Source organism: Ruditapes philippinarum, unplaced genomic scaffold, assembly GCF_026571515.1.
Source record: "Ruditapes philippinarum isolate M1 unplaced genomic scaffold, ASM2657151v2 ctg162_1_1_1_1, whole genome shotgun sequence".
Lineage (NCBI taxonomy): Eukaryota > Metazoa > Mollusca > Bivalvia > Venerida > Veneridae > Ruditapes > Ruditapes philippinarum.
This window is the reverse complement of record NW_026866001.1, coordinates 155,260-180,020: the sequence shown is the minus strand read 5'-3', so window position 1 is coordinate 180,020 and position 24,761 is coordinate 155,260. Positions and strand designations below refer to the sequence as shown.

Sequence of the window (24,761 nt, the reverse complement as noted above, 5' to 3'; positions counted from 1 at the left end):
TAAGGAAAATCAATGTCAGCCGGGGCGGGGCCAATTTTGACCCCAGGGCTTTTATTTGAACAAACTTTGTAGACAGTCACTAGAAGATGCTTCGTGCTTTATATCTAAACTCTAGCTATTTGAGTTTTTTCAAAGAAGATTTTTTAAAGTTTTTGTATAACACATATAAGGAAAAGGAATGACCCACGGGGCGGGGCCAATTTTGACCCCAGGGCTTTTATTTGATCAAACTTGGTAGACAATCACTAGAAGATGATTCATGCTTAGTATTTAAACTCTAGCTATTCGGGTTTTTTCGAAGAAGATTTTTAAGTTTTTGCTATACACATATAAGGAAAATCAATGTCCCCTGGGGCTGGGCCAATTTTGACCCCAGGGCTCTTATTTGAACAAACTTGGTAGACATCCATTAGAACATGTTTCATGCTAAATATCTTAGCTCTAGCACTTTGGGTTCTTTAAAAGAAGATTTTTTAAGTTTTTACTATATGCATATAGGGAAAATCAATGACCCCCTGGGGCGGGGCCAATTTTGACCCCAGGGCTTTTATTTGAACAAACTTGGTAGACACCCATAAGAAGATGTTTCATGGTAAATATCTTAGCTCTAGCTCTTTGGGTTTTTAAAAGAATTTTTTTTAAGTTTTTACTATATGCCTATAGGTAAAATCAAAGACCCCCTGGGGCGGGGCCAATTTTGACCCCAGGGCTTTTATTTGAACAAACTTGGTAGACATCCATTAGAACATGTTTCATGCTAAATATCTTAGCTCTAGCACTTTGGGTTCTTTAAAAGAAGATTTTTTAAGTTTTTACTATATGCATATAGGGAAAATCAATGACCCCTGGGGCGGGGCCAATTTTGACCCCAGGGCTTTTATTTGAACAAACTTGGTAGACACCCATAAGAAAGAGTTTCATGGTAAATATCTTAGCTCTAGCTCTTTGGGTTTTAAAAGAATTTTTTTTTAAGTTTTTACTATATGCCTATAGGTAAAATCAAAGACCCCCTGGGGCGGGGCCAATTTTGACCCCAGGGCTTTTATTTGAAAAACTTGGTAGACATCCATTAGAACATGTTTTCATACCAAATATCTAAGCTCTAGCTCTTTGGGTTTTTTAAAAAGAAATTTTTTTTAAGTTTTTACTATATATGCATATAGGGAAAATCAATGACCCCCTGGGGCGGGGCCAATTTTGACCCCAGGGCTTTTATTTGAACAAAACTTGGTAGACATCCATTAGAGAACATGTTTCATTGCCAAAAATATCTAAGCTCTAGCACTTTGGGTTCTTTAAAAGAAGATTTTTTTAAGTTTTTACTATATGCATATAGGGAAAATCAATGACCCCCTGGGGGGCGGGGCCAATTTTGACCCCAGGGCTTTTATTTGAACAAACTTGGTAGACATCCATTAGAACAATGTTTTCATGCCAAATATCTAAGCTTTAGCTCTTTGGGTTTTTTTAGAAGAAGATTTTTTAAGTTTTTACTATATGCATATAGGGAAAATCATTGACCCCCTGGGGCGGGGCCAAGTTTTTGACCCTAGGGCTTTTCTTTGAACAAACTTGTAGACACTTACTAGAAGATGTTTCATGCCAAATATCTAAGGCTCTAGCTCTTTGGGTTTTTTAGAGAAATGTTTAAAGTTTTTTTTTTGGTTGCCATGGCAACCAGAGTTCTGCCATGGAAATTAAATTCTTTGAACAATTTTTAAAGGTGACCACCAAAGGAACATTCCTGTGAAGTTTGGATGAAATTGGCTTAGTGGTTTATGAGGAGATGTCATTTAAAGCAAAAGTTTACGGACTGACGGATGGACGCCGGACGAAAAGCGATCACAAAAGCTCACCCTGTCACTTTGTGACAGGTGAGCTAAAAACTGGTTTAAGCCCTAATAACAAGACTATCATGCTGGATTAATAATTTAACATTTTGAAAAAGAAAAACATTGTTACAATGGACTATTCCAAACTCAAAACAGGGCAAGTCTATTGAACAAATTTTGAATTGTAAAGTATAACAGTAGTAAAATAAATGGCCACACTATTTGCTCCTTAATATAAATATTTTAACCCCTAATTTGTACAATTGGCATATCTAAATTCAAAACAGGAATAATTCAGTATACAAAGCTGGCAAGGTAATGGTCAATGATAGATAAATTATAAAATGAATAAGTCATGAATATTGTCTTACCAGATAAACAAATAAATTATAAACTGTGCTACATTTTTATAAAATAGAGTCATCTCTGTTTTTGAAATTTTTAATTGTCAAAAAGTACATATCCTCTTGTTATAAAGTACAATCTCTGAAAAGAAACATCCTTTGGGAGACAGATTTTACGCATATATGCGATGAATACTGAAAAATATATATTTGTATGGTCACATTATTCGAAGAAATCTAGTGATTGGTTGGATAAAACAGGTAATGAATGAACAAATTTTTTGCTTGGTAAAAATAAAATGTAAACATAAAAGCACCATTCTAAACAACTCAAAATCTTCTTTTTTTGCTGGACACCTGAAACAGATTTATTACTTTTTTGTTGGTCTTAAAAAGTCTGAAACTTTTTAAACCTCTAAAAATACTAAATGCTAAAATACTAAGCTATTGCACAATATAAGATATAACAACTTGTTATCTTGGTTAGACCCTTATTTTCAATCTGTGTCTGTTTTTTTATCTTCAACAAAATCTGCATTAGATTCAGAACTAGTGTCTTTATCAGGCAACAACTTCTCTGTCTGTTTGTTCGTAAGACTTGATTCTGATGACAGATTTATCTTTTCATTTTGCACATCTGCACTTACAGAGTTTGATTTATTACTATCAGACCGTGTTCTTTTAGTACCGTGACTAACTTTCTTTGTACTTTGTTTTGTCTCTTTATTTGTTATTTCTGTATCAGAATCTGATTCCCCCTCTTTACCAGATGTATTTGTGGCAGTATTGGAATCGGTTTCCTTATTTAAAGATTCTACAATAGCATGTGTTCTCTTTAAGTGTCTCGTTAATGACCAGGGTCGTGTAAATGACTCTCCACAGATATTGCAAACTGACGGTTGAGTTGTAATGTCATGTTGAAATTTCATATGCACGTCTAAATATTTCTTACATTTAAATCGCTTAGTACAAACTTTGCACACCGTCTCGTTCCCTGGTCCTTGAACTTCTTTACATATTGTCGCATGCTGCGTAAGGTTACTCTGGCGATTAAATGTCTGCCCGCACGCACAGGTGAAAAGTTTTCCTATACCATGCTTTTTTGCAGCATGTGCTTCCATAAGCCATTTATACGCAAATTTTTCAGTGCAATGTTCACATTGGAACTTCTTTTCCATGGCGTGCACAGTTTTTTCATGTCGTTTTCTCGCACTTAGAGAGGTGAATGTTTTATGACAAAATGTACATTTGATTGCAGGCTTATAGCCACAAGTCCAGTTCAATCCCTGCTTAAGGATGAACTCTTGTTCTGAGCGGTAGTACTCGTGCCCAAAGTCATTACTGTGATTAGACGTCATCTACATGGAAATAGAAATTGTCATTGCATTATGTTTAAAAGGCTCAACATTTGAGTTAGTAAAAGCATGTTCATGAGTAACAGTAGGTAAAGAAATTAAGCCTGTGATTCACCAAAGAACATTCATTTCTCACCTTATCTTCTATAATTATATAAAATCTAAATTATATTGTACAAGCAATTTCATATGTTATACAATCAATTTCAAAATAGAATTGCTTTCATAGCCAATAATATTCTAAAAATAGCCTGTATATTGATAGGTACAGGAAAAAGATAACTAATCTATTGAAAAGGCATACCTGATTTGTTCAAATAACAAAATTTTAAGAAAAAGTTTTAAACCTTTTAAGGGACTCTATTGAAGGTATTTGACATTACAGAATTTGAAATAATTTTTCGAGATTAATGTTCTGTTTTATGTAGATTATATATATAAACCAATAACCTGTGTGCAAAATTGCATATCATTCGCTCACACTATTTTTTCCAGAATAGTTATTCCAATTTTGAAAAATACCCAAAATTGACCAAAATTAACAAGCTTGGCAATGCTTTTTACTCAAATCCAGCTAATAAAATCACGAAAATGCAATATTTCTTAATTATCTTTTACATATCTTTCTATGCCCCAGCTGATATAAATGTAAGAAAGTCAATTTTTTTAATGTTTTAAATCTTTTGGACCTCAGTGGAGTTCCTTTAACCTACTGGAGCTGATTAAACCCTAAAGTGATTAGTTTTCGCTACCACTAACGAGTTCTGAGCAGTCTGACACGACCTTTGGCTGACCAATTTCAAATTTTCAATTTCATATGTCAAATTAATCAACAGTAAATAGGAAAAAAAAACTTGATACGATATTTGAAGCTTTTAACAAAATAATGTATAAACAATTCAAAAGAATAACATATATTTACATTGTAAGCTTCAATTATTGTTTGTTTATTTATTTGGGTTTTACACCGACACAGTATAGGTTAGTTGGCGACGTTCCAGCTTTACTGGTGGAGGAAGACCTCAGGTGGCCTTCTGTGCACGAATGGGCACCTGAGTAGAACCACTGACGTTCCGTATGCTAGCTGGATAGCTTCCTCACATGAAAGAACCCAAAGTCCCTGTCGGGATTCGAACCCACAGCGGTGAGGGGCAAGTGGTTTGAAAGTTTCAACAAATCAAGTTTTAAAAATAAAAATAATAATATTCTTACATCTAGTTTATGCTTGCCAGGTGTATTCGATTCATCTTCATCAACATTTACAGCGGATGAACCACTCATCTGAGAATCCCCTAATGTTCCACCACCAGGCCCATAACTATCTTCCACGTCTGTATCATCATTATAGTCATCATTCATCGACGAGTCATCACCAGTGTTCCGCATATATTTACCACTAGGGTCGTACTCATCATCGCAGTCTGTTACTTCAACTTTGATTGCTTTCGAATTTTCATCTATATCTTGAACAGTTACTGGACTCATTGCTTTACTGACAGATTTTTCTTTCCCTGCTTTCACAGATTCAGGTTTAGTTTCATTCGCTTTGTTCAAAGTGTTCATTGCCTGATTTAAAATCAGTCTGGATCGTTTTATCTGTGGTGTACTTGCAAGTGGTGGTGGAGGTACCTTCCTTTTACCATCAAGCTCATCCTGAGTCTTTGACTTTGGGTTGTTGAGAAATTCTTCATCCCTAGCAATATTTGCAAAGGTACCTGCAGCTGGGCCTATCTTATCTGTTGTGTAGGATAAATCTAAAATATAAAACAGTATCTTGATACAGTAAATTTCAAAACAAAATAACCAAAAAAACTTTTTATCATTTTTTCATAGATATTGGTTTAGTTTAAACAATTAACATGTTTATGCCAGATTGTGAAACTTGTTTTTGCAACTTTTGAACATTAACTAACCTATACTGACATAAAGAAACTAGGTGCTAGCCAAAGTAGTGCTCAAACCCATTCTAGGAAGACTCAGTGATTTTTTTCCCTATATTTTACATTCGAATAAAGGCTATTTTCCCCTAGCCCAAAATAAGTATATTTTCCCCTATAAAAGATATATTTAATGTTGAGCACTGTAAGAATGAGAGCTATCAAAGAGAAAAGCATCTAGAATTTTTTTTTGAAAAAAAGGCCCTACTAATTTTTTTAAAAAAACAAAGGGACAATCCCTATTTAAATGTAACAATCCTGGTTTTCAAAATCCCAAACCATTGTCCCAAAAAAATTTTTTAAAAACAAGACTCTTGCTCCATTGTTCGTAAATCACCATAAGTAAAGGGAAACCCCTTCTTCATGTGGGAAAAAAACCCCTTTGTTTTAACACTGAAAAATAAAATTTCAAAATTGACAAATTAACATTTGCTTTAAAATTTAGTAATTTCAACCCGAATTTTTCCCAGCAGTTTCCCCCCCCTTGCCCCTTTTTCCCCCCTTTAAAATTTTTTGTCCCGACAGTTTTATTTTTACAGAAGGGGCAAACTATTTTTATTAGTTATTTATCAAACAGAGAAAAAATTTTTTTCCTATTTAACACAGCAAATTTAAAATTTGTAAAAGTATTAATATGTTTTTAAATTTTGGGCCCATTCTTAAAAGTTAACCTTAAGAACTTGCAACATTTAAAAGTAAAACAACACCCTTTGGGGAATTCATTTGAACCCCCTGCCAATAAAGAACCCCCGTCCCTACATCAATTTCTTTGAAAAAATATATTTGCAACCACGGAAAAGGGTTTGGGGAATTCTATTTTTTTGATCAAATCATTTTAAACATTTTTACTGGCAAAAATTTTTTTTCCGTGTGTAAAACAATTAAAATTTTTTTATTTTTTAAAAAAAGGCAATTTGGGGGTGGAAACGCTATAAACCAGTGAACATGTTTAAAAATGGGAAATACCCAAAATTTTAACCCCCTGTGAAGGGTCCATAACCATGGAAGGAAGGAAAAAGCCCTACATACATGTAAAGTACCCCCGTAAATCCATAATCCTTGGGTTAACCTGCTAATTTGCAGGGCTCTAGCAACTGGGGGATTTGGGGAACTTTGGGGTTTTTGAACCCTTTGCCAAAGGGTTTAAAACCAAAAACTTTTTACATACGGTTTCCCTTTTGCCAGAAATTTTTCGTTTCGTACAGCGCCTTTTTAATAAATTTTAATTTTGTCTCCAGGCCCTTACTGAAACTGAAAATTTGGGGAAAAAATTTTTACTTCCGATAATTTCAACAATTTAACCAAAAGGGGTTTTTTTCCCCCTTACCAAAATCCTAAACCCCCAAAATTTTTGCAAAAAAATTAAAAAAAAATTAATCATAAAAACCATATTTTTTTTGGGTGGGGGGGTAAGAACTGTCCCCAAAATTTCAGAAAACGCCTTTTCTGGTTAGGGATTTGGCCCTCCAGACAGCTGGAACACGCAATGAAATTTCAGGGTATTTTTTAGAAAAATTCCAAAGTGCACTAGGTTTTTACTTTTAAAAATATTAAAAAATAACGGGGTTGGGTATAAATTTTAAAATAAACTCAATTACCATATAAAGCGGAGAAAACGATGCTTTTTACAGATTAATTGAAAAGAAAACATGTGAGATATTTACTAGAGCACCGCTTCGTTGTTGTTGTTGTCTCGGTTTGGTTAAAAACTCGGCCGAAACTAGTCATCGTTATCGTCTTTAACTCACATAATTAAAGGCTCCGGCTCAAAATATATATCAAACAATAAAACAGCAGTAATTAATTATTATGTCATACAGTCAATATAGTAGTATTTATGTCATTGTCTACTAACTTTTAATACACTCCATAATATAATGGATATATGTAGATAATTTTCGAAGAGTTTCATCATTCCAAGTTGATAACAAATTATAGAAGTTTTCTACATAAGTTCGAGAATTATACCAGCTACATTGACAAAAAATTTTAAAATTGGTACATTTACAACTATGAAGAAATGCATGATACACATAGGTAGACAGCCTCGTTCTCCTAACACCATACATGTAATTGTAGTTTGAGGCACATCTGGGATATGTCCCAGGGCACATATAATTATAGAAGTTTTCTACAAAACTGATTGTGTATAGATTAAATTTTGGAACTACATGTATATTGATATCCCCATACTTGGAACTGTAACATGAAATTGGTTTGATACACAAGTATCTATGGTGGCTGATTTGTGCCATTCGTGTTTTTGCCCCCCCCGCCGCGACCCCGCCAAGCGAAAAGTCGAGGTTAAATTAACAAGTTAAAAAGGCGGGGGCATAGAGAGCAAACACGCTAATTAGCGAGAGATGAAGTTTAATGAATAAAACTTTGCCCCGCGGGGGCATGAAGCAGCGAGATTTAATAAATAAAATGGCGGGGGCGCGGAGCAAAAACAAATGTTCTTTTTAATTAGATATGTTAATGAAATTATTTCAAAACCAATGATCAATTTGCAATTATATTGGGATTTTTTATTAAATAAACACATTAATTTATTCAAGAATAGTCAATATGCATTATAACTAACATACAAAGATTACAAACTTATATATTCAAATTTGTGAAATGCAATTTCTGTAATTTTCTAAACACGCACAACTGTGTATCATCGTAACGTGGTCAAAAAGTATTTTGTTAAAAAATAAATGTATTTATATACATTTCTTTGAGTTATAGCATCTCGCTTTTGATTATTCAAAATTTATTGAAATATAAAACTTCAAACTTGACTTCAAACCACTTGCCCCTCACAGCCGTGGGTTCGAATCCCGACAGGGACTTTGGATTCTTTCATGTGAGGAAGCTATCCAGCTAGCTTACCGAACGTCGGTGGTTCTACTCAGGTGCTCTTCGTGCCTGAAATAATGCACGAAAGGGCACCCAAGGTCCTCCTCCACCAGTAAATGGAACGTCGCCATGACCTATAATGTGTCCATGTGATATAAAACCCAACAAACAAACTGCTTGAAAAAGTTCTTTACTGATTTTGAATATGTAAATTATCGCAATATGTATCTCACTACTGCCAACAACTTCCATGTATAATTCTTTAGTGGTTTGTTTATTCTTCAATACTAAATACCATCAACGTAATTATACATTGTGTTAAAATACATTCTGTTATAGACTAATTCACTTTGAGACTCCGTCACTTGCCATGTGGTTCTATTTGTGAGTCTGTTTTGAAGGTTTTCTATCAAATTCATTTAATTACTCAAAAACTCATAATTTTGGAGCTGGAATTAACATGTACATTTTTTTACCAAGGACAAATGAGAATTTTCACACATAAAACGATATAGAGTTCTATGAAATATAAAACAAAATCTGGTGTCATTTTAAATCCAAAACATTGATATCATATTCAGAAGAAATACGAACAATTACATGGGGACCAGCCTTATATGGATCATCAAAATATGAATCGGTAAAAATATATATTGTGGGTTTAAATAGTTTGTAGAACATGAACTAATTTTCTACATGAACTAATTTTGGGCGAAAATGTTATTCAACCATTGATATAATTATTTCCTCAATAGTTAATCATTTGTGTCCGGTCTTTTGGTGACACCTTCTTCTGTTGAGCGTTCATCTACGCAAAACACATCAATAAGACAGGAAACTGCCATAAAACCAGCCAAAAAAACACTTCAATCACCTTGCCACTTATACATGTAATACAAGACCTTTGTTGATCATTTCTTTGGGAATCTCAGGGTATGCTGTCAATATGTCCACAATTTATTTATCCCTCAAAAAAAGTTGTGATTTCAAAAAAAAAAAAAAGAATTCATTTAAAGCTTGGAATTTAAAAATCAAACGCCTACAACAAAAACAAATAATTTAATATAAAACAACACGCAAAATACTTCTTTGAGCGATTTCATGATTCAGTTAAGTAATACTTTTATATCATCAGCCATTTTGCGGCACTGACTCATCCTTTGTTAAATAGCCGCCATACACTTGTGTTTAACAAACTTTTCATACATTAATATTGGTCGCTTTGCTGAAACAATATGCGTGTTTTCTTTCTGCATTTTTGTGATTAAAATCACAAATAAATTTGAAATAATTAAACATATGCCATTATTCAAACACCTGAGATCATTATATTTGCTACGTCAATGTCCTGACATTTTGCACAAGTTGACGTATGTTTTTTAAGCGAGCTCTTCCACTTTATCTTCCTTCCACAAGGGGCGGAACAGAACACGTTAGCATGCTCTAGTGTTCGATGCTGTTTGAGCTCCATTTGTGAGCCGAACCTTTCGGAACAAATCTGACATCTATGTCTTACAATCATCCCTCCCTCACATTTCTTTTGATGTTCAATTAAAGATGATTTAGCATAAAAAGCAGTGCTGCACGACTTGCACGTGTATGGTTTGATACCATAGTGAGTATTCAGATGCCCTTCTAAACGCGTTACACGTGTGTAAGATTTTGGACACAAATGACACATGTACTCTCCTGGTTTCTTTAAATGCACCTGGTGAACATGTTCTTTAAGATTACCCTCACTTCCAAATACTTTCTCACATTCGTTGCATTTCCATTTCTTTTCGCGTTCAATTTTTCCGGAAGCTGCCATCTCGTGCGATCGAACATGCCGTTTATATGTCGTCTGATGAATGAATTGTTTTCCGCATATGTCACATACGTATGTGCTTGGTTCTCCAGTAGCTTTATCGGCAATACCAGGACCTTCGTCAATGATCATAGCTTGCTTTTCAAAATGCCGACATGTGACGCACATCCGGTCTCCATCGTTGTTGTCTACCATGGTGGAAGCATCTCTCTTTTTCCGTATCTGAAAAAGGAAAGTGCATCTTTTAAAAATAACACATAAAAAGCGTAAGGAAAAATGTATGGCAACGTACGGATATGGTGCTAAAGTCATTTCTTGTAATATCAATATCTTTAGGTCAAAGAGACAAAGACTGCTATTTTGAAAATTCTGGAAACAAAGTGATCCCTCGGAAGCATTAATCACAACAAAATAACATAAGAATTGCAGACTCGGTTTGATTGAGTCTGTACATGATGGATAATGAATAAGTGCAACATCCCTCACGCCCCCTAGCACCAGCTTGAGCGGTACTCAATTCTCAACACTTTATAGTGTTGGCATCAATGATCCCGAAGGACCAGAAAATATAACAACACTGAAGTGAAGTACGGGGCAACTTTTTACGGCTGCCACACGGCACTTGACACCTGCTGTTGTGAAGTACAAAATTCTGGAAACAAAGTGATCCCTCGGAAGCATTAATCACAACAAAATAACATAAGAATTGCAGACTCGGTTTGATTGAGTCTGTACATTGAAAGTTCATTGTCCTAATAATTGCACTTTAGGGTTTACTTGCCAACAAAGTGCGTACTTAAGTATGGACTGGCAAACAAAACAGACATTTAATATATCTTCTTTAATGTTTTTAACTTCTTATCTCTTACATAATTACACATTTCCTAATGCAGCTTAAAGAATATTTAGGAGAACAATATAGGGTAAGCCGTTTAAGAACAAGTATTTAGTTTAGAAGGTTTGATGCATTTTTGTTTGTGTGCAGCCTTTCTAATTCAATTTAAAAGACAACGGATCTATGCGCTGAATTAACAAAAGCTCTAACTAAGGTGCGGCTTTGTAACTGCGAGTTCTGAAATGTTGGCAGCTAGTGTACAATTATTTTGTCGCAACATATAGAAAAAGTTCACGACCAATAATAAGGAAACTGCTCCTCAGTGTTTCATAGTTGGCTAGCGGCTACAGCATCTGCCCAACCAAGATCAGCTGGCACTGTTCACTTTCAGTTAGTACATATATTTTGATTTTTTTTTCTTCTTAAAAATGATCCTGATAGTCTTGTCCAGAAAAAATGTTGTTTTAAATAAAGATATATACATGAACTAAATAAAATATGGCATGAATTGATTTTTGTTTGTTTTCATTTATTTTACTCGTGCATCAGTGGTAAGCTATGGTTGGACATATTAAACATCTCTTTTTGCTGTGAGAAACTGATATTCATACTTAAATATCTATAGAGGTCTATCAATTGACAAATCAAATAAGACCCTCCTACTAGATACAAAACACTTATAGCATAATATGTTCACTATTACACTAATGTTCAGTTCGGAACTTTCCAAAGTTTTTAAAAAATCATTTCATTAATTTTCTTTTTTCTAGGTACAGCTTTTGTTGGAATCACAAACTGTCCCTTAAATACTTCAGATAATTAGTTTATTCCCCTTATATTCAAATAACAATTTGTTTGAATAAGAAAACTACCTTAATTACCATAGCAGTCTAAGCAGATTATCACAGGGCTTTTTTAATCTTTAGCAGGGGAGGTAACAGTAGGTAGGTTATACATAGGCCTATAATTCCCCTCTGAAAATAATTCTTTAAAATCATGCAAATTCCCTTTAAGTTCAGTTTTACATCCCGTTTGTTTTACTTGCCCATTTTGCAAAAGTACCATATTATTTTTTTTCTTAAAATGTACGAACGTGCCCCTACCCCTATCAATAAAAAAAAGCCTTGTATATCATATAATATATATAGTAGAGTATAAAGGTTTAAAACTTGGAGTATCTTACTTTTGGATCTCTAGGCTGACTATTCTCTACCGTTAATTCCTTCTCTTCTATAACTATTTCATGTTCTGATTTGTCTCTAGTTGCTTCTTTTCCAACATTTTTAATATCATCTTTCACTTCTTCAAGGCCATCATTTACACCTGTTTCTTCATCACTAAGTTCATATTCTAAATCCTCATTACTGTCATTATTACTTGCGCCCAATGCTCCAACTGTCAAATCAGTAAATTTTGGCACATCAGGCTTCAATCTGACAGCATCTTGAATTCTGGTTCTATTAAGTTCACTAACTTTTACAATGTTTTCAGTTTCTGCTTTTTGACTAGAAAAAGTCTGCACACTTTGCCTGTGAGGTTCTGGAGGTAAGGGACTTGGACAAGTTTTAGCATGTTTCACCGTAGACTCGATATTCTGTACAACATCCCTTCTCCTCTTCCTAGTTTCTCCAACACCACTGTTTAATACAATCAATGAGTTTTCAGTTGAAACATCTTTGACAGAGGGGCCTATCTCATCAGTTGTGACAGACAAATCTGAAAATATTTATTAACTATCAGTAACAATGAAAGTTTTCAAAAAAATCTACCATCACCTATGGCAATAAGTTAATTTTATTGAAAATAAACAAAAATATTTGTACATATCAGTTGCATAATTATGAATATGTTACTTTCACAGTAAACAAATGAGAGCTGGGACAAAATAGGGAACAAGAGACAAGCTTTTTTAGAACCTAAATTTCAAACTATTTACACAAACATTCGGTCATGCATTGTGCAATGATCCATTCCAAATTCAAGGAAGAAGAAGTTGTAATGCAGGTCACACTGTCACAGTCACATTCAGCTGCATAATAGGAATATATACACAAACTTATCCTGGTTATAAGGATTTATGTACATCAAATAATTAAATGTGTTTATCTCAAATTCATTAATTGATGTCAGTCTTGACATGGACATTACTTTAATTGCTTAATATGCTTTCTAAGAATAAATTGACATTTATAGCGGACAAATGTTTATGAGCTTCTCAGATTTCAAACAAAGAGAGATGTTATGATATCAAGATCAGATAACTCTTTACATGTTTAATTGTACAGTTAATAGGATAACTTCCCTTTACTTGATATTCATTAATGCTATGTTATATATATGATCATGCCTCTCTGATACCTGAGTCATTCTCACTTGAGCTCTGGTCTTAACAACATGTATTAAATGGTTATAATAAATAGTAGAAAAGTTTGAATCTTGTTATCATCCATACAAGATAACAATGATGTGGCCAATTACCTGGTTTAGAAAATGTCCATCCCTGATCCACAAAGAAGTTTTTGAGAGCCGACTCCTGTTCTAAGGTCACATACAGCATCATCAAGTAAGACTCCATTGTCACAAATATCAAAGCACTGTTCAGAACTTTAATGTTTCACAACATAGCTAAGAACACACTCAAAAGGTTCTAAAACAAAACAAAAGGAGAGAAATTTCATTGATTTTTCACCTTATACAACAGATGCATATAAAACGCCTCTTCCTTAATGGAAATTTTCTTCTAAATTATTCAGCATGTGCGTTTGGTCACAACAAGTGTTTTGTACGAATAAAATCCTTACATAATTAACAAAATTTATTATGACAACTTAACCAAAATTCAACTAGAACTATCTCTACATGTGATTAATACCCCCGCAAGACTGCTTCGGAAATGAGGATATTACTAGTAACAGAATACCTTGTAAAAGAATTGAAATAGAGTTCTGGTTTGGGCAATTAAAGATAGTTGTGGTTCTTGTATGTTGCATTTCCTTTCAATGTAGTTGATCATTGAAGAAGTTTTATTGAATTACTCTGTAATAGGTCCAGAAAGACAAGGAAAAGGAACAAAGGGCAATAACTCTATAAATACTGAAGATGGAGTTATGGTAATTGTACACTGCACTTCCTTTCATTGCGCTTGACCATTGTATGAAGTTGTATTGAATTCCAACTACTAGTTTTCAAGTTATGCACTGGACAAAAAAATTAACAAAGGGCAATGACTGTAATTAGTCCACACTGCACTTCGTCACACTGCCCTTGACCATTGTATAAAAAAGTAACAAAGGGCAATAACTCTGTAATTAGTCAAGATTTAGTTATAGTTCTTGTGCACTGCACTTCCCCTTATTGTGCTTGACCATTGTATGAAGTTGTTTTGAATTCCAACCAGTAGTTTTCAGGTTATGCTGCGGACAAGGAAAAGTAACAAAGGGCAGTAACTCTGTAATTAGTCAAGATGGAGTTATGGTTCTTGTGCACTGCACTTCCTCTCAATGTGCTTGACTATTGTATGAAGTTATATTGAATTCCAACCATTAGTCTTCCAAGTTATGGTCCGGACAAAAGAAAGCAATGGAAAAGTAACAAAGGGCAATAACTCTGTAAATACTTTAAATAGAGTTATGGTGCTTGTCCACTGCACATCCTCTTATTGTGCTTGACCATGGTATGAAGTTGTTTTGAATTCCAACCAGTAGTTTTCAAGTTATGTTCCAGACAAGGAAAAGTAACAAAGGGCAATAACTCTGTAATAAGTCAAGGTGGAGATATGGTTCTTGTGCACTGCACTTCCTCTCAATGTGCTTGACCATTGTATGAAGTTATATTTAATTCCAACCATTAGTCTTCAAGTTATGCTCTGGACAATGAAAATGCAACGGACCGCTGACCGACCGACCACTGGATGACTCCTATATACCCCCGAAACTTCGTTTCTTGTGTATAATAAATGAAAGAGATAAATATTAAAAGCATTTAACTGCCCAAAAACTTTACCAGTAGTCTAGATGCAAATGCCAGGTGAGTTACTGAATATATAGGTACCTCTCCATTAGTTCAATAAATAAAACTTCACTTTGTTGTATTTTAACTTCTAGGAAATAGAGGCTTCCCTAGCAGTTTCAAATCAAATCAAATCAAATCAAAATTTATTTATTGTCGGTATACATATATAACATTTTACAAAACATAAGCTATGTATAGCTTTTGACCGACATACATGCATATAAAACATAAAACTCATAAAAGAAGCACATTAAGATAAACTTTGAAAGACAAATGGTAAAAGACAAGTTAAATTACTATAATGTGGGATGTAGACACTAAATGTTATAATTTAAAGTAAAATAATAATAATTAATAAATAGTAATGATATGCTAAGGATATGCTTAAAAGATCTATACTGTATCATAAGTGAATAAAATAATATATATCTAGATAAAAATGCGGAACATATTAGCACATACATAAAATAAGATTACATTAAAAGTGGGTGGATTCTGCTGATCTTGACCCAGGCCTAGCCTGGACTGCTATAAAAGAAAGGAAATAAGATATTGAAAATGAAAAGGATCACAAAAAATGTGACCACTAATTAGGTTTTATAAATAAAAAATCCCCAATTCAAAATTTGCAAGAAGTGATCAGCAGCCTCCTCAATAAGCAAACTTCATAAAAAGCCTTTATATATGTCCAATATTTTGGACAAAGCTCTCCTATATCCAGCTATGAAATAGACAGTTAAATTGTTAAAAATTTAAAAACAGCTATTTCCTCAGAATTTATGGACAAGGCACAGAATGGTTACCTTTGTCTAGAATCTTATCCAGGGAACAAGCTAGTGCAACTTTAAAATATAACAATAACCTTATTATAAAATAATATCTATTTAATCACCAAGAAAAAAATTACTATTACCTGCCCCCCTTGAGATGTTGATGAATATTTTTTTTAATTTAGTACCGTGAAACCCAAACTTGGTAACACAGTTGTCTCCCTTCCCAGGTGTTGAATCTTTTTTGTACAAATTTCTAGCCTTTAAACCTCATCGCAAAAGGTTATTAAAAATATCGTACTTATCTGATGTATTTGCACATCAAAATCAGTTGCATTGCGATTGTTTACTTCAATAACTGGAAAATATTTGATATTTCTTCTCGACAATCTTACTTTTAGCGAATTAACCCTAAGAAGATTTAAACAACCAAATCAACATTAAACCTAAATTCAAAATTCGCGGAAATTTGTAAAGATAGGCGTAAAGTGATTAACGTCAAAAAGCTGCAGTACTGTATATACATATACCGTACAGAAATATTGTTCACAATATTAGATTTCTTGAACTTTATTCATGATTAACTTTTTATTTCAATAAATTGAGGGAAGCAGTGCCCCAATTATTAAAGCCGTCTGTCATTCAACCCAGGGTCATGGGTTCAAGCTCTACACGGGCCAGTCTCCTCATATGACACCAGTATTGTCTCGTATCATGGAAATAGAATAATATTAGTTTCAAGAACTTGTTTATTAGTGAGATTTATAAAAATGGGTCTAAAATAAACATCCATAAGATCATAACTGAACAAGTATAACAACCTTAATTACATGTAGGAATTAGGAATTGCTACAAACAAGTTTGGAGTGGAGTGGTTCCTGAAAAAAAACCTTTATCAGGGTATTTCTAACTGTTTGCTCTAATATTCCATTTATGCTTGGGTCAACCAAATTTATAAGCAAGAGTCAATCATCAGTTACCACATTGTGCTGCTTGATGATAGCAAATGCAGCAGTTGTATTGAGGGGTAATTGGACAGTTTGTTCCCAATATGTTCCCTAATGGGGGACATTAGTGAATAACCTCCCCTGAGTACTCCCTATAAATAGATAGGTCCTAAGCTATTGGATTACTCGGACTTGATCGCCTATTTCTTTGTAGCAAACTGAATTAATTAGGGCTAATTATTATCATTTGTAATATTCAGATTATTTATTGCGATAAGATGTAGAATCTGTTGACATAAATGAAACATTTTTTTCTTATTGTTTACATATTTGTTGATGCATGTGGAAATAATTGATTAAAACATATCAACCTGTCTTACATAAAACTCAACGATAAAAGCAAAGGATTCCAAATATTTGGACCTACTTACATTTTGGTTAACCTCGGTTTTTATCAAGGGAAGATAATCCACTATTGTCCCTCATTATGCTTCAGCTACTTTCTAGCATGTTGCAGCTACTGTGCAGCAGGAAACACAAAAATCATGAACAGGTCAAAAAGGTTTTTATTCAAGGGCCATAACTCAGCAAAAAAAAATTCAACTGGAAAACCTATTTAAATATATATGTGCTAGTACTTGAGGTACCTATCAATCATGTAAAGTTTCACTCAAATTTCATAAATAGTACAGGAGAAACAGTTGAGTAGTCCGGCCATATATTAAGAATAAAAAACATTGAAGGGCAATAACTCTTGACAAAAATTGAACAAGAAAATGCTGATGATATGCACAAATAGACTTGTTATTGACCATTCCTGTAAATATTGGAAGAAATTACACCAGAAATTTCTGAGGAGAAGTCCAGACAAGCTTCTATATAGCTGTTAGCATAAAAAACACCTTTTTTAATTGAAGGGTCATAACTCAGTCCAAAATAAATTGTTCAGCTGGAAACCTCATGTTATATAAGCAAGTACTTGAGCTACAGATGTAACCTGTAAAGTTTCATTGAAATTTTATTAGTGGTATAAGAAGATTAGTCTGGACAAACTTTAAAAATAACAAGAGCACCGCTAGGCGGAGCATTATATGCCCAAAAGTGATTTTTTTTTAGTAAAGATGAAGCATTTGTAAGACATGGGAATTAAATAAAGTATAACCTCCTTCAAATAACAATCCTCCTTTGAAGTTTCAATATTGTGGGCCAAATGGAACTTAAGTTATGCCCCAGAAACTGTTTTCAATTCTAAGGTAATAGTGACCTTGACCTTGTGACCCCAAAATCAATAGGGGTCTTCTACCCAATATGGACAATCATTCTATGAAGTTTGAATATTGTGGGCTAAATGGAACTTAAGTTATGCTCAAGAAACTGTTTTAAATTTCTAAGTAATAGTGACTTTGACCTTGTGACCCCAAAATCAATAGAAGTCTTCTACCCAATATGGACAATCATCCTATGAAATTTGAACACTGTGGGCCAAATAGAACTTAAGTTATGCTCTGGAAACTGTTTTAAGTTAATAGTGGCCTTGACCTTGTGACCCCAAAATCAATAGGGGTCTTCTACCCAATATGGACAATCATCCTATGAAGTTTAAACACTGTGGGACAAATGGAACTTAAGTTATGCTCCGGAAACTGTTTTCAGTTTTAAGGTCATAGTGGCCTTGACCTTTGACCTTCTGACCCCAAAATCAATAGGGGTCTTCTACCCAATATGGACAATCATCCTATGAAGTTTGAACACTGTGGGCCAAATGGAACTTAAGTTATACTCCGGAAACTGTTTTCAGTTTTAAGGTCATAGTGGCCTTGACCTATGACCTTGTGACCCCAAAATCAATAGGGGTCTTCTACCCAATATGAACAATCATCCTATGAAGTTTGAACACTGTGGGCCAAATGGAACTTAAGTTATGCTCCGGAAACTGTTTTCAGTTTTAAGGTAATAGTGACCTTGACCTTTGACCTTGTGACCCCAAAATCAATAGGGGTCTTCTACCCAATATGAACAATCATCCTATGAAGTTTGAACACTGTGGGCCAAATGGAACTTAAGTTATGCTCCGGAAACTGTTTTCAGTTTTAAGGTAATAGTGACCTTGACCTTTGACCTTGTGACCCCAAAATCAATAGGGGTCTTCTACCCAATATGAACAATCATCCTATGAAGTTTGAACACTGTGGGCCAAATGGAACTTAAGTTATGCTCCGGAAACTGTTTTCAGTTTTAAGGTCATAGTGACCTTGACCTATGACCTTGTGACCCCAAAATCTATAGGGATCTTCTACCCAATATGGACAATCATCCTATGAAGTTTGAACACTGTAGGCCAAATGGAACTTGAAGTTAGGCTCCGGAAACTGTTTTCAGTTTTAAGGTCAAGGTCACTATGTCCGAAATTCTTTCGGGCATATAAAAATCATTAAAGGGCCTTAACTTTGACAAAAAACACTGAACTGGAAAGTGCCTATGTCACGGATATACGGGAGTTCTCACTCGGGAGGATAGGGCGTTCAAAGAGGAACCTTTAAATATATTGTTGGCACACAATAAGATAGAAATACGGAGTCAATGAAAAAACAACAGCTCTCGCTATAAGTTCTCATTTCTTGTGTTAGCGTGACCAAATTCAAAAATGAAGTGAATGAGGCCCATCAACGTGTTACAGGTCAAATGAAGTTATTAGTATGAATTATGATATGAATGATTGAAAAAGAGACGATAGGGGAATGATATAGAGTATGGGTATGAATTACAGAGTATTCTAGCAAAGACAAAACAAGAGCTGTCACAGGAGACAGCCAAGCTCGACTAATAAAATACTGGACGCAGTAAGGAGGACAAAACTATGAAAGAAAAATAAATAATGTATAATTATGTATTAAGTTATAGTAAAACAAGATTGCATTTGAGAAAAATGCTATGCCACCGCATGGTTCAAATTTCACAGCTTTACTTCAAAGGACAAGAAAGTAGGTCACATCATCAAAATCTAGGTCATCTGATATCAAAGTTCAATTTTACAACTAAAACTGTGCACATGGTCAAAATGTCATTGCTGTACATCAAAGGACAAGAAAGTAGGTCACTATCCCCTTGGGCCCAAGGGTTTAATTCAAAACAATTTTGATACAGGTCCACCAAATAACATTTCAAGTTAAATATCTAAGCTATAGCTTTCTCCCATTCAGAAAACATTTGTTTTATTTTCTGTTTTTACTATGTGTACATAATGAGAATCACTGCCCCCGGGCTTGGCCAATTTTGACACCTGGGGAAAATGTTGAACAACTTTGGTAGAGGACCTATTAATGATATTATATATCAAACATCAAAGCTCTATGCCTTGTACCTTCAGACAAAAATATAATTTTTATTTTTTCACTATATGTACATAATGAAAATCAATGACCCCCGGGGCGGAACCAATTTTGACCCCAGGGCTATAATTTGAACAATCTTGCAAGAGGTTCACTACACAATGTTTCATGCAAAATATCTTAACTCTAGCCTTTGTAAATTTAGAGAAGATGACTTTTTAAGTTTTTACTATATACATATAAGGAAAACCTATGGCCACTGGGGGCTGAGCTAATTTTGACACAAGAGGCAAAATTTGAATAACTTTTGTAGAGTACCTTTAGATGATATTATTTAACAAAAATTAAAGCTCTAAGCCTTGTACCTTCAGACAATAAGATTTATTTATTTTTTACTATATGTATATATTGAATTCAATAACCCCAAGGGCGGGGCCAATTTTGACCCCAGGGCTATAATTTGAACAATCTTGCTAGAGGTTTACTACACAATGTTTCATGCAAAATATCTAACCTCTAGCATTTGTCAATTGCCAGAAGAATTTTTTTTGAAGTTTTTACTATAAGTTTTAACTATATACATATAAGGAAAACCAATGACCCCCGGGGCGGGGCCGATTTTGACCCCAGGGCTATAATTTGAACAATCTGGTTAGAGGTCTACCAGGCAATGCCTTATGCAAAATATATAAGCTCTAGGCCTTTTGGGTCTTTACAAGAAGGTGTTTAAAGTTTTTACTATATGTACATATAGTGAAAATCAATGACCCCGGGGCGGGGCAGATTTTGACCCAAGGGCTATAATTTGAACAATCTTGGTAAGGGTCTACCAGACGATGCGTTATGCAAAATATCTAAGCTCAAGGCCTCTTGGGTTTTTACAAGAAGGTATTTTAAGTTTTTACTATATGTACATAGTGAAAATTAATGACTCCCGGGGCGGGGCCATTTTTGACCCCAGGGCTATAATTTGAACAATTTTTGGTAAGGGTCTACCAGACGATGCCTTATGCAAAAATCTAAGCTCTAGGCCTTTTGGGTTTTTACAAGAAGGTATTTTAAGTTTTTACTATATGTACATAGTGAAAATCAATGACCCCCGGGGCGGGGCCATTTTTGACCCCAGGGCTATAATTTGAACAATCTTGTTAGAGGTCTACCAGACAATGCCTTATGCAAAATATCTAAGCTCTAGGCCTTTTGGGTCTTTACAAGAAGATTTTTAAAATTTATTCTTATAATTCCTTTTGGTTGCCATGGCAACCAGATTTGTGCATGGAATGAAATTCTTTGAACAACTTTGGAAGCCCTTCACCCAAGGAACAATCCTGCCAAGTTTGGTTGAAATTGGACCAGTGGTTTTTCACAAGAAGATTTTTTAAGTTCACTATATAATCTATATAACACACACACAAACACACACACCAACACACACACCAACACACGCACACACACACAGGTGAATCGCTATATGCCACCGCATCGCAGATGCTGCGGTGGCATAAAAATAACATTTGTTAACATAAATTCCAAGATCAAGGGGAATAATTCTAGAAATAGTCATGCTAGAGTTATGGACCTTGCCACACAACATTTGTGTAATGATAAGAAATATATAATTGAAGTTTGAAGTAGATACCTTAAAAAGTAAAGAAGTTATTATATTTCTTAAAGAAAATCCTAAGTTCAAAGAGAGATAAATCTGTAAATATTGCTTCAAGAGTTATGAACATTGTCACATAAAATGTAATTGATGATAAGGAATAAGTATTTGAAATTAGAGGTAGATACCTTTAAAGGGAGACACAGGCAAAATTTTCATTTCTTAGTTTTGAATTTTTCATTCATTTTTCTGTAAATGTCCTCAAAATGAATACACTAAACAGTCAAAGGAACAAAATTTTTCTCCATATAAAGAATAAAATGGTGTTTTTCTAACTTGACCCGCGTGGGTCAGGTTACAGCGCTAAGAGTTCATAATAGTTGTCACTGTGTACTCTGGAAACGTTAAAGAACAAGTCAAATCAATAACTTAGACTTGTTTCAATCATACAATATCCATAATACCTGTTATTGTAACTTCCAGAGTTTGTTTCAAATCACATGACTTGTTTTTAAACTATTCGGTGATTCTGTTGGCGTCTAAATTTCGTTCAGCATATATAGATATATTCAAGCTTCAAACCCAAAATATATAGAATTCATACAGAAATTCATGCTGGGACTTAAAGAACTGTCATTTTAAGGTGATCTGTGTACAGAAGATCATTTTTATATTTTTGTCATTATTTTGCCTGAGTATCCCTTTAAAAATAAAAAAGTTATAATAAAAAATAACATTTTTCTAGTAAAAAAATCTAAGTTTATGGGGAGTTAATTCTTGCAATATTGGTGCTAGAGTTATGAACCTTGTCGAATAAGATGTGGATGATGATAACGTAAATATATTTGAAGTATGAAGTTGATCCCTTTAGAAATAAATAAGTAACAGTAAAAAATAAATTTTTTTTATGGAAAATTCTAAGTTAAAAGGGAGATAAATCTGAAAATATTTGTGCTAGAGTTATGAACCTTGTCACATAAGATGGGGATGATGATAACGTAAATATATTTGAAGTATGAGGTTGATCCCTTAAGAAATAAAGAAGAAACAGTAAGAAATAGTATTTTTTTGAGGAAAATTCTAAGTTCAAGGGGAGATAAATCTGAAAATATTGGAGCTAGAGTTATGAACCTTGTCACATAAGATGGGATGATGATATAAGGTATATATATTTGAAGTATGAGGTTGATCCCTTAAGAAATAAAGAAGAAACAGTAAAAAAATAGTATTTTTTAAGAAAATTCTAAGTTCAAGGGAGATAAATCTGAAAATATTGGTGCTAGAGTTATGAACCTTGTCACATAAGATGGGATGATGATAAGGTATATATATTTGAAGTATGAGGTTGATCCCTTAAGAAATAAAGAAGTAACAGTAAAAAATAGTATTTTTTAAGGAAAATTCTAAGTTCAAGGGGAGATAAATCTGAAAATATTGGTGCTAGAGTTATGAACCTTGTCACATAAGATATGGTTGATGATAAGGAACATATATTTGAAGTTTGAAGTTGATACCTTAAGAAATGACAAAGTTATAGTGAAAAATATTTTACTGCACCAAAACTTTAATCTAAAATCTGGACGCGGACGCCGACCCCGGGGCGAGTAGGACAGCTCTCCATTTACTTCGTATAGTCGAGCTATTGACCCTGTGACACCTATATGCACAACTAGACTTGGTACTGATAATTTCTGTAAAGTTTTCATGAATTTGCACCAGTAATTGTTTTGAAAAGTAGCCTGGACAAGTTTTTGTGAGGGGCGGACAGACAGACAGATGACAGAGAAGTGATTCCTATATTACTGTTGAAACTACACTGTAGAGGTGACACAAAATAATTAAAGGGCCATTACTCTGACAAAAATCATTGAACTGGAAAATGCTGAAGATATGCACAACTTAACTGGGTACTGATCATCATTTGAATGAAATTGCACCTGTAGCTTTTGAGTAGTCTGGACATGTTTTGTGACAGACAGATGGGCAGACAAACAGTAGAAAGAGATTTATATATAGGTCCTAATTGCTTTGCAGCATGTATCAGCTAATGTGTAGCAGGCAACACAAAAATAACTAATGGGCCAAAACTCCTTTTCATTCAAGGGCCATAACTCAGTCACAAATCATTCAACCAAAACCCGTGTGATATGCACAAGTATTTGAGCTATGGATCAATCCTGTAAAGTTTCATTCAAATTATATCAGTGGCATAAGGGAAGAAGTCGAGACAAATTTCAAAAATAAATATCATTACAGGGCATTAACTATGTATTACAAAAATCATTGAACCTGAAAATGTAAACGATCTTGATACTGATTATTCTTGTAATGATTAGATGAAATTGCACCTGAGGAGCAGTCCAGACAAAATTTGATACAGATGGGCAAAAACTCATTTTTTCATCCAATGGCCATAAGTTATCCACAACTCAGTCAAAAATTCTTCAGTAAGAATACCTGTGTATTATGTTCAAGTATTTAAGCCATCAATTAAGCCTATAAAGTTTCATTCAAAATGCATCCCCAGAATAAAAGAAGTATTCCAGACAGACTTAAAAAAATAAAAATCATTAAAAGGGCCACAACTCTGACAAAAATTACTGAACTGGAAAAGGCCAATGATATGCACAACTTAACTTTGTACCGATTATCATATCCAGTAAAGTTTGGATGAAATTGCACCAGTGGTTTTTTAGCAGTAGCCCGGATAAGTGAAGGACAGACAGTCTCTGTCAGACAAAGGAGAAGTGATTCTTATATGTCACCACTACTTTGTAGCAGGCAACACAAAAACCATTTTAGATTGCTGCAGAGGATCTAACCATTCAGTAATGAAATCAGTAACTTAAATTCAACTTTTGAGAAAATATTTCGAGTAAACTTATTTGGATTATTTATCAATTTATGACTACCAAAAAGGTGACAGACCATGTTTTGAGAAAATCCTTCTAATGATTAAGGGGCCAATTCAAATTTTAAGTTATTTATACTTAAGCTTTTAAAGCAACTGACCAATGCAATTCATTTGAGTTGTAACTTGATAGAGAATTATCAAAGGTTGATACTAATAAGTTTGATAATAGGGTCAGTAACTGAAGATGTTAAAATGCTTTCATATGTTTAACTCTTGCGGCCTCATAAATTGTT

General features: G+C 34.1%; 2 protein-coding genes across 3 annotated transcripts; both read right to left on the bottom strand.

Annotated features, from left to right (window-relative positions):
- Positions 1–1,699: 1,699 nt before the first annotated feature.
- On the bottom strand, positions 1,700–5,496 carry LOC132730966 (zinc finger protein 260-like). The gene is made up of 3 exons (XM_060717053.1): positions 5,493–5,496; positions 4,744–5,285; positions 1,700–3,534 (listed from the first exon to the last, which is right to left on the bottom strand). Exons 1-3 carry the CDS (start codon positions 5,494–5,496, stop codon positions 2,674–2,676), a joined length of 1,407 nt encoding a protein of 468 aa, XP_060573036.1. The 3' UTR covers positions 1,700–2,673.
- Positions 5,497–8,809: 3,313 nt separating this feature from the next.
- LOC132730972 (myoneurin-like) lies at positions 8,810–16,168 on the bottom strand. Of its 2 annotated transcripts, none has more exons than XM_060717059.1 (4): positions 16,037–16,168; positions 13,433–13,601; positions 12,138–12,670; positions 8,810–10,341 (listed from the first exon to the last, which is right to left on the bottom strand). In XM_060717059.1, the coding sequence occupies exons 2-4, from the start codon at positions 13,527–13,529 to the stop codon at positions 9,622–9,624; spliced, it is 1,350 nt and encodes a 449-aa protein (XP_060573042.1). In that variant the 5' UTR covers positions 13,530–13,601; positions 16,037–16,168; the 3' UTR covers positions 8,810–9,621. The 2 variants fall into 2 exon arrangements, with proteins under 2 accessions (XP_060573042.1, XP_060573043.1); XM_060717060.1 differs by having other exon boundaries at positions 15,879–16,160.
- Positions 16,169–24,761: the final 8,593 nt, after the last annotated feature.